General features: G+C 43.2%; 1 protein-coding gene across 9 annotated transcripts in view; it reads left to right on the top strand.

The window, feature by feature from the left end:
• The window catches only part of LOC121540441 (dedicator of cytokinesis protein 7-like), a 105176-nt gene that overhangs the window by 60230 nt on the left and 32325 nt on the right, over positions 1-12621 (top strand). For all 9 annotated transcript variants that reach the window (XR_006657463.1, XM_045207730.1, XM_045207729.1 and 6 more), the window contains 4 exons: positions 2108-2225; positions 2620-2690; positions 8126-8264; positions 8396-8584. Coding sequence is in view for 8 of the 9 variants with exons in the window: in XM_045207730.1 (XP_045063665.1) it covers positions 2108-2225; positions 2620-2690; positions 8126-8264; positions 8396-8584 (517 nt within the window). In the remaining variant the exon portion in view is untranslated. The remainder of the gene's footprint in view (positions 1-2107; positions 2226-2619; positions 2691-8125; positions 8265-8395; positions 8585-12621) is intronic.

The raw sequence follows: 12621 nt of genomic DNA, 5'->3' as shown, positions 1-12621 counted from the left end.
CTGTTGAGGCTGAAGGACCAATATGAGAGAATTGGCCCTGTGCTGAAAAGGGAGCTGTATCTGGTCCGTATGTGTGTAAGAATAGCTTTTTCCTGGGGGTTATTGTAATGCAATGACATCATTCTAAAATCAGCATGGGTGCCTCGAAGAACAATCAAGTTGGAAAAAATATAATCCAGCTTTCCGCCTTCATGGAGACACGTGACCAGCTAGTAAGAAGGAGGGAGGGGAAAAAGGGAGATGAACCGAGAGAGAAAGAATGAGGGATTCCCACGGTTTCAGCCGTTTTGTCATCACAGCTGCGGTCCTGGGGGACCCTCCCCTGCGGCGGAATCTACGTCAATGTGGTCAGGGCGCTGCGGCTGCCTCGGACGTCCTGTGGTCGTAACCCTGGAAACCCTAAACCATGTGTGTCCAGCTCGTTAACACTAGAAAAGCCTGGCCTCATTGGACCACCCTTCGTGCCAATGACACGTCTTTTCAAAATTCTAACAGTCTAATAAATAGATTTCATATATGCCATTATTTGTTTGTGTTTATGAAGGTCTTAGGTAACATCAGAATACGAAAAATGGTCTAATGCATCTACAGATGGACTATCTACATACTATCAGTTACATTTCAACTAACTATCTACTAACCCTTGTCCTAACCCTAACCCTTATCCCAACCGTAACCTTAACCCCAACCATCTGTAGAGCATCTACAGATGGACTATCCGGACTATCCAAATAGTGTGACTGAAAAAAAACATATTTGAAATAATGTAACATGTTCATTAGTTTGTTACTGTAGGCTATATGTAAAAATGAAAAACCATTAAAAACACAATTTCTAGCGTAAAATAAATGTTTTTTCATGGAGTGTTCATTTGTTACAACTATGAAACATAAAGCATGTGTGTTGGAACAGAGTACAAGCTTATTTTTATAACAACATAACAAATAAAAATACCCAAACCACCAAGACGCACGGTCAGCAAGACCCCCGGTCAAATCAAGAAAATATCAGTAGACTAAACATCAGTATAAGCGCCAAGTGTGCTTGTGAATAGTGAAAATCAGCACAAAAGCAATAATGGCATTATACTTCATACCATGACTTTAAAAATGGCAGAGTAATACATTGACACTTTGCCTTTCTAGTGTTAACTGAAGCCACGCTGCTTACTGCCTGTGGAGAAGAGAGGACTTTTTTAAACATCAACTTTTGGACCTAAAGGCTACCACAATATTGTCCAATTGCCACTATAGACCATTTTCTTTGATGGAAAATAACTGTCCAAGTTACATATCTTTCATCGGCTGTTTAGATGGACATTATACCTCTGACGGTATTGAACATGCGCAGTTGGCCATGGCATTAATGCAACTTCCCTCTGCAGTGGTACAGTGCAGTAAGGCAATGTTGCCCCCGTGCCCCCCCCCATCCAGCCCAGCAGAGGATGTAGATGGCTTGGATCCAGAGTGATTGACAGGACGAGCCTCCCTTCTCCACCAGTCAGTGGCCACAGAGGCCTACCCTGATGGCCTTGCTCACTCCAATCACTGACCTATTGATAGTACTGTACAGGTGTTATATTCAGTACATTATATGTAGGAGGTATGTAATGTCCTAAGGATATGAGGGGACAATGTTGTTAAATTTCTCGACGCTTTTCAACAAAGACATACAGTATCAACGGTGCTGCTATGTCAGTTGAGTTCATGTGTTACTGTTTGACGGATGGCGGTTTGGTTTCACTACGTTCATCCACCTCTGGCCTGCTAGCCCCCCTACCTCTTCGGAGGCACAGTTCCCACTCAGCCCAGTCAAAGCTATTCCCTGCTCTGGCACCCCAATGGTGGAACAAGCTCCCCCACAACGCCAGGACAGCGGAGTCACTGACCACCTTCCGGAGACACTTGAAACCCCACCCCTTTAAGGAATACCTGGAATAGTATAACAGTAATCCTTCTACCCCCCTCCCCCGCCCCCCCATAAAAGAAAAAAAAAAGGGGGGTTGTCCCACTGGCTATCCTAAGTTGAATGCACCAATTTGTAAGTCGCTCTGGATAAGAGCGTCTGCTAAATGGCTTGAATGTAAATGTATATTTGTGTGTTTCAGGAACCTGCTGTATGTGAACCCACACAGCCTGAACTTCGCCAACCGTCAAGGCTCCGCCCGGAACATCACAGTGAAAGTGCAGTTCATGAACGGGGAGGACCCTAACAACGCAATGCCGGTAACCAATGACACGCACACACACTCGAGAATGCTTCTTAGCCCACCCACCCAAGAGAATGCTTCTTAGCCCACCCACCCACAAGAATTCTTCTTAGCCCACCCACCCACAATAATTATTCTTAGCCCACCCTCCCACGAGAATGCTTGTTCGAGTTATTAGTGTATTTTAGTACTTTACCAGGTACTGCTGCACAATCCTAGACTGATTTCTTGGAAGTGGATTGTGAAGAATGGTGTTCAAATATATTTGAGTTCTGTTACTAAAGTACACATCATTTTAACACATGCAGACAAACAGAAGTCTGTCCACTTGCCTCTCTTCCTCTGGTCCTCTGTAATTCAACCCGTCTGCTGTACTTCATCTAAGTTTCTTTCTCGTCTCTCTTCCCCAGGTGATTTTTGGCAAGTCCAGCTGTGCAGACTACGCCAAAGAAGCATACACTGCTGTAGTGTATCATAACAGGTGAGGCGCTCAGATCCAGCTCTCAGACAATTCACTGATGTTTCCATTTTGTATGAAGTGTGCTTAGGGCCTTTCTTAAAATAAGTATTTAAATATGACGGGAAATATAGGTTGAAATTAGTTTACATTACAATTAGGCAACTTCACAATTTCTCTGGCATCAGGTTTAACTGGTAGGTAAGAAAGTGATGATGAGTAATACACTAATACACTGAGTACGCTAACAAGCTCATATGTGACTCGTTTCAGGAAACTAGGTGTATGTCGCGCGTCACAGGACAGCCATTTGAACGTCATTTTTTTATTTTCTTCAAAATGCGTTTTTGGGCAGAAATGCCTTCTAGAACATGTGAACTTTCATGTGCCTTAATAACAAACTTGTATGCCATCTGTAAATACGAATAACATTGTTAAATTACGAGCCTAGTTGGTTTAGCCACCAAAAAGACAGGAACCTTCCTGCTAGCCATGATTGGCTGAGATAATGGGTGGTCTGGACATGCCGAGAGATGAGTTCGGATTGGTCTGCCATGTAGCACGCTTCTGTCAATAACATGAGCTGGTCAGTATTTGTAGGTAATCCTTTCTAACGTGGCTTTTTTGAAAGATATGACGTAGTAGAACTGCAAAAAGCAAAAGTGTTGCTCTCCGGTGGAATTAGAGTATGATAGCTAAGGAGATGGAGAACATTCTGGTGTTTGATTGCAAATATGCAGAGGGGGTCGAAAAGAGAACACACAGAAGGCTGTTGTATAAAACACCTGTCTCCGGATAACATCTTCAAACTAAGGGCAACCATGGCATCCGTGACAGAGAGGGAGAAACGTCCATCCTTGTACAGTGCATTCGGAAAGTATTCAGACCCCTTGACTTTTTCCACATTTTGTTACGTTACAGCCTTATTCTAAAATTTATTAAATACATGTTTTCCTCATCAATCTACACACAATACCCCATAATGACAAAGCAAATACTGGTTTTTAGAATTTTTAAAATGTTTTTAAAAAACAACAACCTGAAAAACCTTATTTACATAAGTATTCAGACCATTTTCTATGAGACTCAAAATTGAGCTCCAGTGCATCCTGTTTCCATTGATCATCCTTGAGATGTTTCTACAACTTGATTGGAGTCCACTTGTTGTAAATTAATTGATTGGACATGATTTGGAAAGGCACACACCTGTCTATATAAGGTCCCGCAGTTGACAGTGCATGTCAGAACAAAAACCAAGCCATGAGGTCAATGGAATTGTCCGTAGAGCTCTGAGACAGGATTGTGTCGAGGCACAGATCTGGGGAAGGGTACCAAAAAATGTCTGCAGCATTGAAGGTCCCTAAGAACACAGTGGCCTCTATCATTCTTAAATGGAAGAAGTTTGGAACCACCAAGACTCTTCCTAGAGCTGGCCGCCCGGCCAAACTGAGCAATCGGGGGTCCCTTGGTCTAAGCGTCACGTCTGGAGGAAACCTGGCACCATCCCTACGGTGAAGCATGATGGTGGCAGCATCATGCTGTGGGGATGTTTTTTCAGCGGCAGGGACTGGGAAACCTGGCACCATCCCTACGGTGAAGCATGATGGTGGCAGCATCATGCTGTGGGGATGTTTTTTCAGCGGCAGGGACTGGGAGACTAGTCAGGATCGAGGGATAGATGAACGGAGCAAAGTACAGAGAGGTCCTTGATGAAAACCTGCTCCAGAGCACTCAGGACCTCAGACTGGGGCGAAGGTTCACCTTCCAACAGGACAGCGACCCTAAGCACACAGCCAAGACAACGCAGGAGTGGCTTCGGGACAAGTCTCTGAATGTCCTTGAGTGGCCCAGCCAGAGCCCAGACTTGAACCCGATCGAACATCTCTGGAGAGACCTGAAAATAGCTGTGCAGCGATGCTCCCCATCCAACCTGACAGAGCTTGAGAGGATCTGCAGAGAAGAATGGGAGAAACTCGCCAAATAAATGTGTGCCGAGCTTGTAGCGTCATACACAAGAACACTCAAGGCTGTAATCACTGCCAAAGGTGCTTCAACATGTACTGAGTAAAGGGTCTGAATACTTATGTAAATGTGATATTTCCGTTTTTTTATTTTATTATTAATTTGCAAAGAATTCTAAAAACCAGTTTTCGGTTTGTCATTATGGGGTATTGTGTGTAGATTGATGAGGGGGAAAAAACAATAATATTTTTTAGAATAAGGCTGTAATGTAACAAAATGTAGAAAAAGTAAAGGGGTCTGAGTACTTTCCGAAGGCACTATACGGGTAAAATAGTCTAGCTAGCTACATTTTCATATATTACACGTCTCTAATTTAGTCAAAGTCATTTATTTCAAGTTAAAGTGTACTGTTAGCTAGGTAACTAACGTTAGCTGACTGGCTCGCTAGCTAACATAACGTTTATGATCTGTGTAGTAATATTATTTGTATCGCAGAGCTATTTGCATTGCTAGTTATAGCCTAATATTAGCTAGCTAGCTAACATTGAACTGGTTGGTTAGCTACCTGCAGATTCATGCATGGTAGTAACATTATGAGTTGGGATTATGGTTAATTGTTTAGCTAGCTAGCTACATGTCTAAGCAAGACTCCACTATGGAAGTAACCATTTCAATAGAATGTTCATGATGTCACTGCGACAACTGTCGATACCGTAGCTGGTAAATTTGCCCTGGCTATCTACTCCGATTTCAGAGCACTCTCGTCTGAGTGTGCCAGAGCAGCAGAATATCTGACGAATTTACGAACGCTCAACACCCATTTAATATGGCAGGTGTCAGTAAACGTTGGCAAAAAAGCGTAATTAAATTGTTGCCAGCATCACAGTTACGGTCACCAATGCTCTGGATAACATAAAAACAGCCTAACCAGCTCTGCTAGGGCGAGTAAAATGGTCAGTGAGCTGTTCTCTCATTTGTGTCTGGAAGTAGCTAGCCAACATTAGCCAGTTAGCTAGGGTGCTTGACTGCTGTTGTTAGGTCAGAACGCTCGGATCAATCCTACTCCTTGGCCAGAGCATTGTGCGCTCTGAACGCTCCGAGTGCGAAACGCTCTGAATTTACGAACTGACAATCTGACAACGCTCTGAGTTTACGAATGCCCAGAGCGCACTCTGGCACTCCAGATTTGAATTTACGAACACATCCGTAGTATAAACCAGCCTTTAGTCTTGAAATCTTTAGTTGTTTAGTACATGGCCTCACATGAGACTCCTTAAAGAGATGGGTGGGGCTAGGGCTTAAGAGGGTGTGAGCGATGCTGAATGGGCGTCGACAAAAGACGAGCTCTCCAGTAGGTGTACCAAAACATTCAAGGGCCATTTTCTCAAAAGTGAGTTTACAAGTTTATCAACTTTCAAAGCAGAATTACTTTCCCATTGTTCCTCAACTGCAATGTATGATATACCATTTTATAGCTCAGTCACTACTTTTGTCCAATATAAAAAAATATAAATAAAGTTTTGCTACATATAAGACTGAATCGAGCCGGTCGGTCACATATTGTCTTGAATGTGATATTCTGAAGAGGCTGAAATTGAGCCCCCCAAAAAGTGTATGGGTTATAACGGGTTAGCTGAAGGCTCAATCTGTAACCCAATTGAGGGTTGTTCTGTCAGATGTTGCCCTTGTGCTCAGGTCTTCCCCCTCTCTGTATGATCTGACTGTCATAGTTTATCATGATTTTATATAGAGATGTATCTGGGTAGTAGTGATGGGTGGGGGAAACATAGTTACACATCGCGGGTAAAAACATGTTTTTACAGAACACGCTCAATTTTGGTGGCCTCTGGTACATTCTAATGCCTTGATTCCATCCAAAATACACAGCAAAGTTATTGAATACTTTATCAAGGTTACCGCCCAGATTGATAAAATGAGTTGTGGTATTGTGTAGAAAGACATGACGTTACAATTTAAATGTAAAATAACATTTTTATTTACTGAATATTTATGAATTCAGTGTATTGTTTGTTCTTTTGGATATCGTCTAGGCCTAGGTTTATATGATCAGGACTATTTTCTAAGTGGAGAACATTACACCTTTAACATTAAACCTGTCTTGAGATTAAAGTCTTATTTGCAGTTTTACTGCAAGATATGAATTGCCACAATGTTTGTTCTTCAAATTATGTATTTTGTTAAATCAGAAAAATTGAAGGCACATTATCTTGAAAAATCAATTAAAGGTGACATTTAAAAAATAAAAGGGTTATATCAGTCTTAAGTATTATATCTTTCTGATTTGACTGAAATTAATAAAGTATCACTATCATATTTAGACCAGAATGAGGCTCTCTCGTCACTACCTATTGTTGCACTTCATTGAATGTTTTCATAATGTATCTGCAGATAATCGCCAAAAAGCCTACCAGTAAGCAAGTTAGGGAGCCAAATGAACTGCTCTCACCGATGCGATTTGGTAGGCTACACTGACGAGTCACTCACTTTAGCATCACTGTCTGCCAAGTCCCGACATTTTATATCCTAGGAAAATACAAATGAGATCTTTGGTTTACTTGTCCCAGTGGGATACCATGGACATATAACTACATTGTATGATTTCTGAATGGCAAAGGAATATACGGTAGTAGTTTGACTTTATTCTGTCAGTTTGACACCTTTTATAAACTAGTCAACACTTGCTGTTCGGTCGTCAATGAAAGGGGGGTGGAATGACATGTCCTCTTACAACTGCTTATAACACAGATTCTGTTTGATATTAAGATGTTAACAACGACAATGTGTTTTATAGATCTATTTAGGAAAAGTCAAGGAAGGGAGGAACTTGAATTTTAAAAAAATGGCAGAGTAATAAAAAAATGTACATTTGTTTTGCGTCGTTATGACGCTCTCTGCTTTTCTAGCGTTAACTTTTCTGACTATGTTAATCCTTATCACAGATTTTGAACGGTTCCACCTTTGAACTTTGGATGTTTGTGGTTTAATTCCCTCAGCCTATCCAATAATGTTATCTTTCCCATTACGGAAAAGGTTGCTCCGGCTCCTTCGCTCCAAAGGATGTTTCTACCCTTTATCCACAAACAAACAATCTATTTTGTCATCTCCATGAGAAAAAGGCTTGCTTCTCTGTACTAATTTAGATGTTTATTCTATAGCTGCAAACCCCTTGCTTCTTTCTTTGCAGTCTTTAATATGCTGTTTATTCCTATAAACCTCTGCTCTAACTAACCATGACATTTAGATGTTTATTCCTATTCTGTTACAGCCGTAACTGACCATGACACTGTAATGGTTGTTGTGCTTCTCAGATTCCCTGACTTCTCTATACTCCTTTAGATGTCTATTCCTATACAGCCCTAACCCCTAAACCCCACTAACCATGTCTATAATCTTTGTCTTTCCCAGACGTTTATTTCTATAAAGCCCTAACCAACCATGAATTAAACTCTGTGTGTAATGGTTGTTGTGTTTCCCAGGTCCCCAGACTTCCGTGATGAGGTGAAGATCAAGCTGCCGGCCTCTCTGACTGACCACCACCACATCCTGTTCACCTTCTACCATGTTAGCTGCCAGCAGAAACAGAACACCCCCCTGGAGACCCCCGTGGGATACACGGTAACTACTGTACATATACACGTGCACATGTGCGCGCGCACATGTGCACGGGCATGTCACACACACGAGCACACATGCCTTTTCAGGCCCTAATCATCTGTCTTTCTCTCCTTCCTCCTCTGTCTCCTCAGTGGATTCCTATGCTGCAGAATGGTCGTCTGCGTACAGGAAACTTCTGTCTGCCTGTGTCTCTGGAGAAACCTCCTCAGTCCTACGCTGTCCTCCCCCCCGATGTTTCTCTACCTGGGATGAAATGGGTGGATAACCACAGAGGGGTTTTCAACGTTGAAGTGACATCCGTTTCCACGGTCCACACACAGGTATAGCCTATCACAACCAACATTTTCTGTTGCAGAAATGTTTTGCTACAGTGTGCCTCATCTCCCGAGTGGCGCAGTGGTCTAAGGCACTGCATCGCAGTGCTAGCTGTGCCACTAGAGATCCTGGTTCGAATCCAGGCTCTGTCGTAGCCGGCCGCGACCGGGAGACCCATGCGACGGCGCACAATTGGCCCAGCGTCGTCCAGGGTAGGGGAGGGAATGGCCGGCAGGGATGTAGCTCAGTTGGTAGAGCATGGCGTTTGCAACGCCAGGGTTGTGGGTTCGATTCCCACGGGGGGCCAGTATGGAAAAAATATAGAAAAATATATATATAAAAAAATATGAATGTACTCACTAACTGTAAGTCGCTCTGGATAAGAGCGTCTGCTAAATGACTAAAATGTAAATGTAACTGAACATGACCCAGGTCTTTCAAGCAAAGAAACCCCTACACTTTTCATTCACTACCTATATACATGTTTAGCGGTTACGAACCCCGTGGCTTTAAACGTCTAGGGTGGATGGACAAGAGACCCGTAACATAATTCATGCAAATTAGAATCGGGACATGAAACAGTGAGAACAAAAACTACACGACAACCATAAACTACCGTCAAACATAAAATATTTATTTTTGAACACACGGTAAAGGTTTGGGAAAAAGGGCTGAGCAGGACACAAGAAATGAAACAATAGTGTAAAAAAAAACTAAACTGATCTTGCCTGCCTCAAGAACAGCTAAGCTACTGCTAATCATACAAAAATTACAGTGGGTGGTCCGCTCAGGTCTAACTAGTGTTTTTAGACAGTTTTCTTCCTACGGGTAATGTATGCCCAAGGGCAACTTGCTTAAATTCCCCTTTTCCCAGAAACACACAACAAAGTTACCAAACAGAGTAACCAGCAAATGAGTGAGTACACAAAACACCACAGTATCCATACTCACATACGGAAAATAGTCTCTCTCTACAAACACAACTGTACCTGTCTGGCTTTTAAACAATGGGATGTGTGATTGAAAAACCAGAAACAGGTGGTGCAATGCAGAGGAATGTCCACTGATTGGTCCACCTCAGCAATCAGCAGACACCCCAACGACCACCAATCAGGAACATACAGGACACCTGTGATTAGGGCAGAAGGAGAGGAAAAACACAAAAAGACACAGGATACCTGTATCCGTAACACTCCCACCCTTAAAAGAGCAAACCACAATGGTTTGCGACACACGTACCATCACAACACCCAAAATTCAAAGATCAACAGCATCCTGACGGGATAACAAACAAAAATCTAGATCTCTAAACACGAGACAAAGCATCTGCCAACACATTATCCGACCCCTTTTTGTGGCGGATCTCCAAATTATAATTTTGCACTACAAGTGCCCAACGCATAAGGCGTTGGTTCTGGTTGTACATCCGGTGGAGAAAAACTAAGGGGTTATGGTCAGTATACACCATCACTGGTAATGCACTGGAACCAACATAAGCTTCAAAGTACTGCAGAGCTAACAACAAAGCTAGAGCTTCTTGTTCAATGGTGGAATAGTTTGTCTGACATTTGTTAAATTTCCGTGAAAAATAACAGACAGGATGGTCCACTCCACTCTGGTCCTGCTGCAGTAGAACAGCACCAGCACCTCTGGCACTTGCATCTACCTCCAGTTTAAACGGTCGTTCAAAATCTGGCGCAGCAAGAACAGGAGTACTACATAAGAGTGCTTTAGCAGTGTTGAAAGCAGTACGACAATCTTCAGACCATACACATTTTCTCGCCGGACTGAGCAAATCCGTTAATGGAGCAACTACCGCAGAGACAGTTTTAGAGAAACTACGGTAGTAGCCAACCATCCCTAAAAAGCGGCGTAGCTCTCTTCTGGTAGTAGGTGCGGGAAATGCATTTATAGTTGAGACCTTGGCATCTACAGGGCGCACCTGACCATGGCCGACCTGTTTACCGAGATAAGTAACAGTGGCCTTCCCAAACTCGCACTTTGCTAAGTTCAGGGTTAGAGAAGCGGCTGCTAGACGTTCACACACTACCCTTAGTGTTAACATGATCAGACCACTCAGATGAATAAATGACCAGATCATCAAGGTAAGCACTACAATTAGGAACTCAAGCCAATACTGTGTTAACCAGGCGTTGGAAAGTGGCTGGTGCGTTCCGCATCCCAAATGTCATGACAGCATACTGTAGGAAGTGATCTGGGGTCACAAAAGCAGAGATGTCGGAGGCACGTGAGGTTAACGGCACCTGCCAGTAACCTTTTAGAAGATCTAGTTTGGTTACATAAGTAGCAGCACCAACAGTATCAATACAGTCATCCAGTCTGGGTAACGGGAACGAGTCGGGCACTGTGACAGCATTTACCTTCCGACAGTCCGTACATAACCTGGATGTCCCATCAGGTTTAGGAACCAGAATGCATGGAGAACTCCAAGGACTTGAACTTGGCATAGCCAGGTTATTCTCCAGCAAATACCCGACCTCATCCCTCATTATCTTTCTTTTAGAGACGTTGACACGATAAGCATGTTGCTTGATAGGTGCAGCGTTTCCAACATTATTGTCATGTTCTAACACATTTGTGCATGTAGGAACATCATTAAAAAGACATGGAAAGCTGTGTAATAGTCTCACAATATCATCTGACTGTCCGTCCATTAAATGAATCAGGCTTGACGGGAGAGACGGCAGCATCTCTAAATTGGGCAATCTAGCACACTGCTGCTGAGTATTGCGCAATTCCAAACCATCTCCGTCCACATCATTAACATGATCTCCCACTACAGCCGTAGCAGCAATAGAGACAGCCGACTCGGCCAGTTTCTCTGGACTGTTTATCTGAGTGACGGGTCGGGTGTGGTATGTCTTCAACATGTTAATGTGGCACACACGAGATTGGCGTTTTCTATCAGGAGTCTGTATCACGTAGTCAGTTTCACTTAGTTTCTTTTCAATTACATAAGGACCAGAGAAATGTGCTGACAATTACGCTCCTGGCACAGGCAACAATACAAGAACTTGGTCACCTGGCTGCAGTGAACGAGAAACCGCCTGCTTGTCATAGTGCCGTTTCATCCGTCTCTGTGAGGAAGACAGCGTTTCCTTTGCTAGAGCACAGGCACCATGTAGGCGCTCACGAAAGCGACTAACGTAGTCCAACACATTTTCTTTCACACACAACTCTTGTGATAAAAACTGATCCTTAAGGACTTTCATAGGTCCTCTCATGGTGTGTCCAAACACCAGTTCAGCTGGGCTGAACCCTAAGGATTCCTTTACTGTCTCACGGACAGGAAACAAAACTAGAGGAACTCCCTCATCCCAATCCTTCTCAGATTCCAAGCAATATTTACGGAGCATAGACTTCAGTGTCTGATGCCAACGTTCAAGCGCACCCTGAGACTCTGGGTGATATGCGCTTGACACATGGTGTGTAACTGACAAGGATTTTAACACTTGTTTGAAAGGTTTAGAAAGGAAATTCGTACCCTGATCAGTTTGTACCACTTTAGGTAACCCAAAAGTTGAGAATAATTTGATCAACGCTTTACTCACCACCGGAGCAGTAATCCTTCGCAGAGGAATGGCCTCTGGGTACCTGGTGGCCACACACATAATCGTCAACAGAAACTGGTTACCAGATTTTGTCTTGGGTAATGGTCCAACACAATCAACCATCACATGTTCGAATGGTTCACCTATGGCAGGTATGGGACAAAGAGGCGCGGGAGGAATAACCTGGTTCGGTTTTCCAGTTACTTGACAGGTGTGGCAAGTCCGACAGAACTGAGCCACATCTTGTTTTAAACCAGGCCAAAAGAAATGTCGCAAAACCCGATCATAAGTCTTGGTGACTCCCAGATGTCCGGACCACTGGTGATCATGAGCGAGGGATAAAACATTTTGTCGAAAGGCTGTAGGAATCACTATTTGGTAAACAGCATTACAATCTCCGCCAGCGTCAACATGGGATGTCCATTTACGCATGAGGAGATTACCATCAATGAAGTATGCCATGTTTTTCT

Source organism: Coregonus clupeaformis, chromosome 26 (assembly GCF_020615455.1).
Source record: "Coregonus clupeaformis isolate EN_2021a chromosome 26, ASM2061545v1, whole genome shotgun sequence".
NCBI classification, from domain to species: Eukaryota; Metazoa; Chordata; class Actinopteri; order Salmoniformes; family Salmonidae; genus Coregonus; species Coregonus clupeaformis.
The sequence above is the reverse complement of the archived record's forward strand: the minus strand, read 5'-3'. Positions and strand labels throughout refer to the sequence as shown.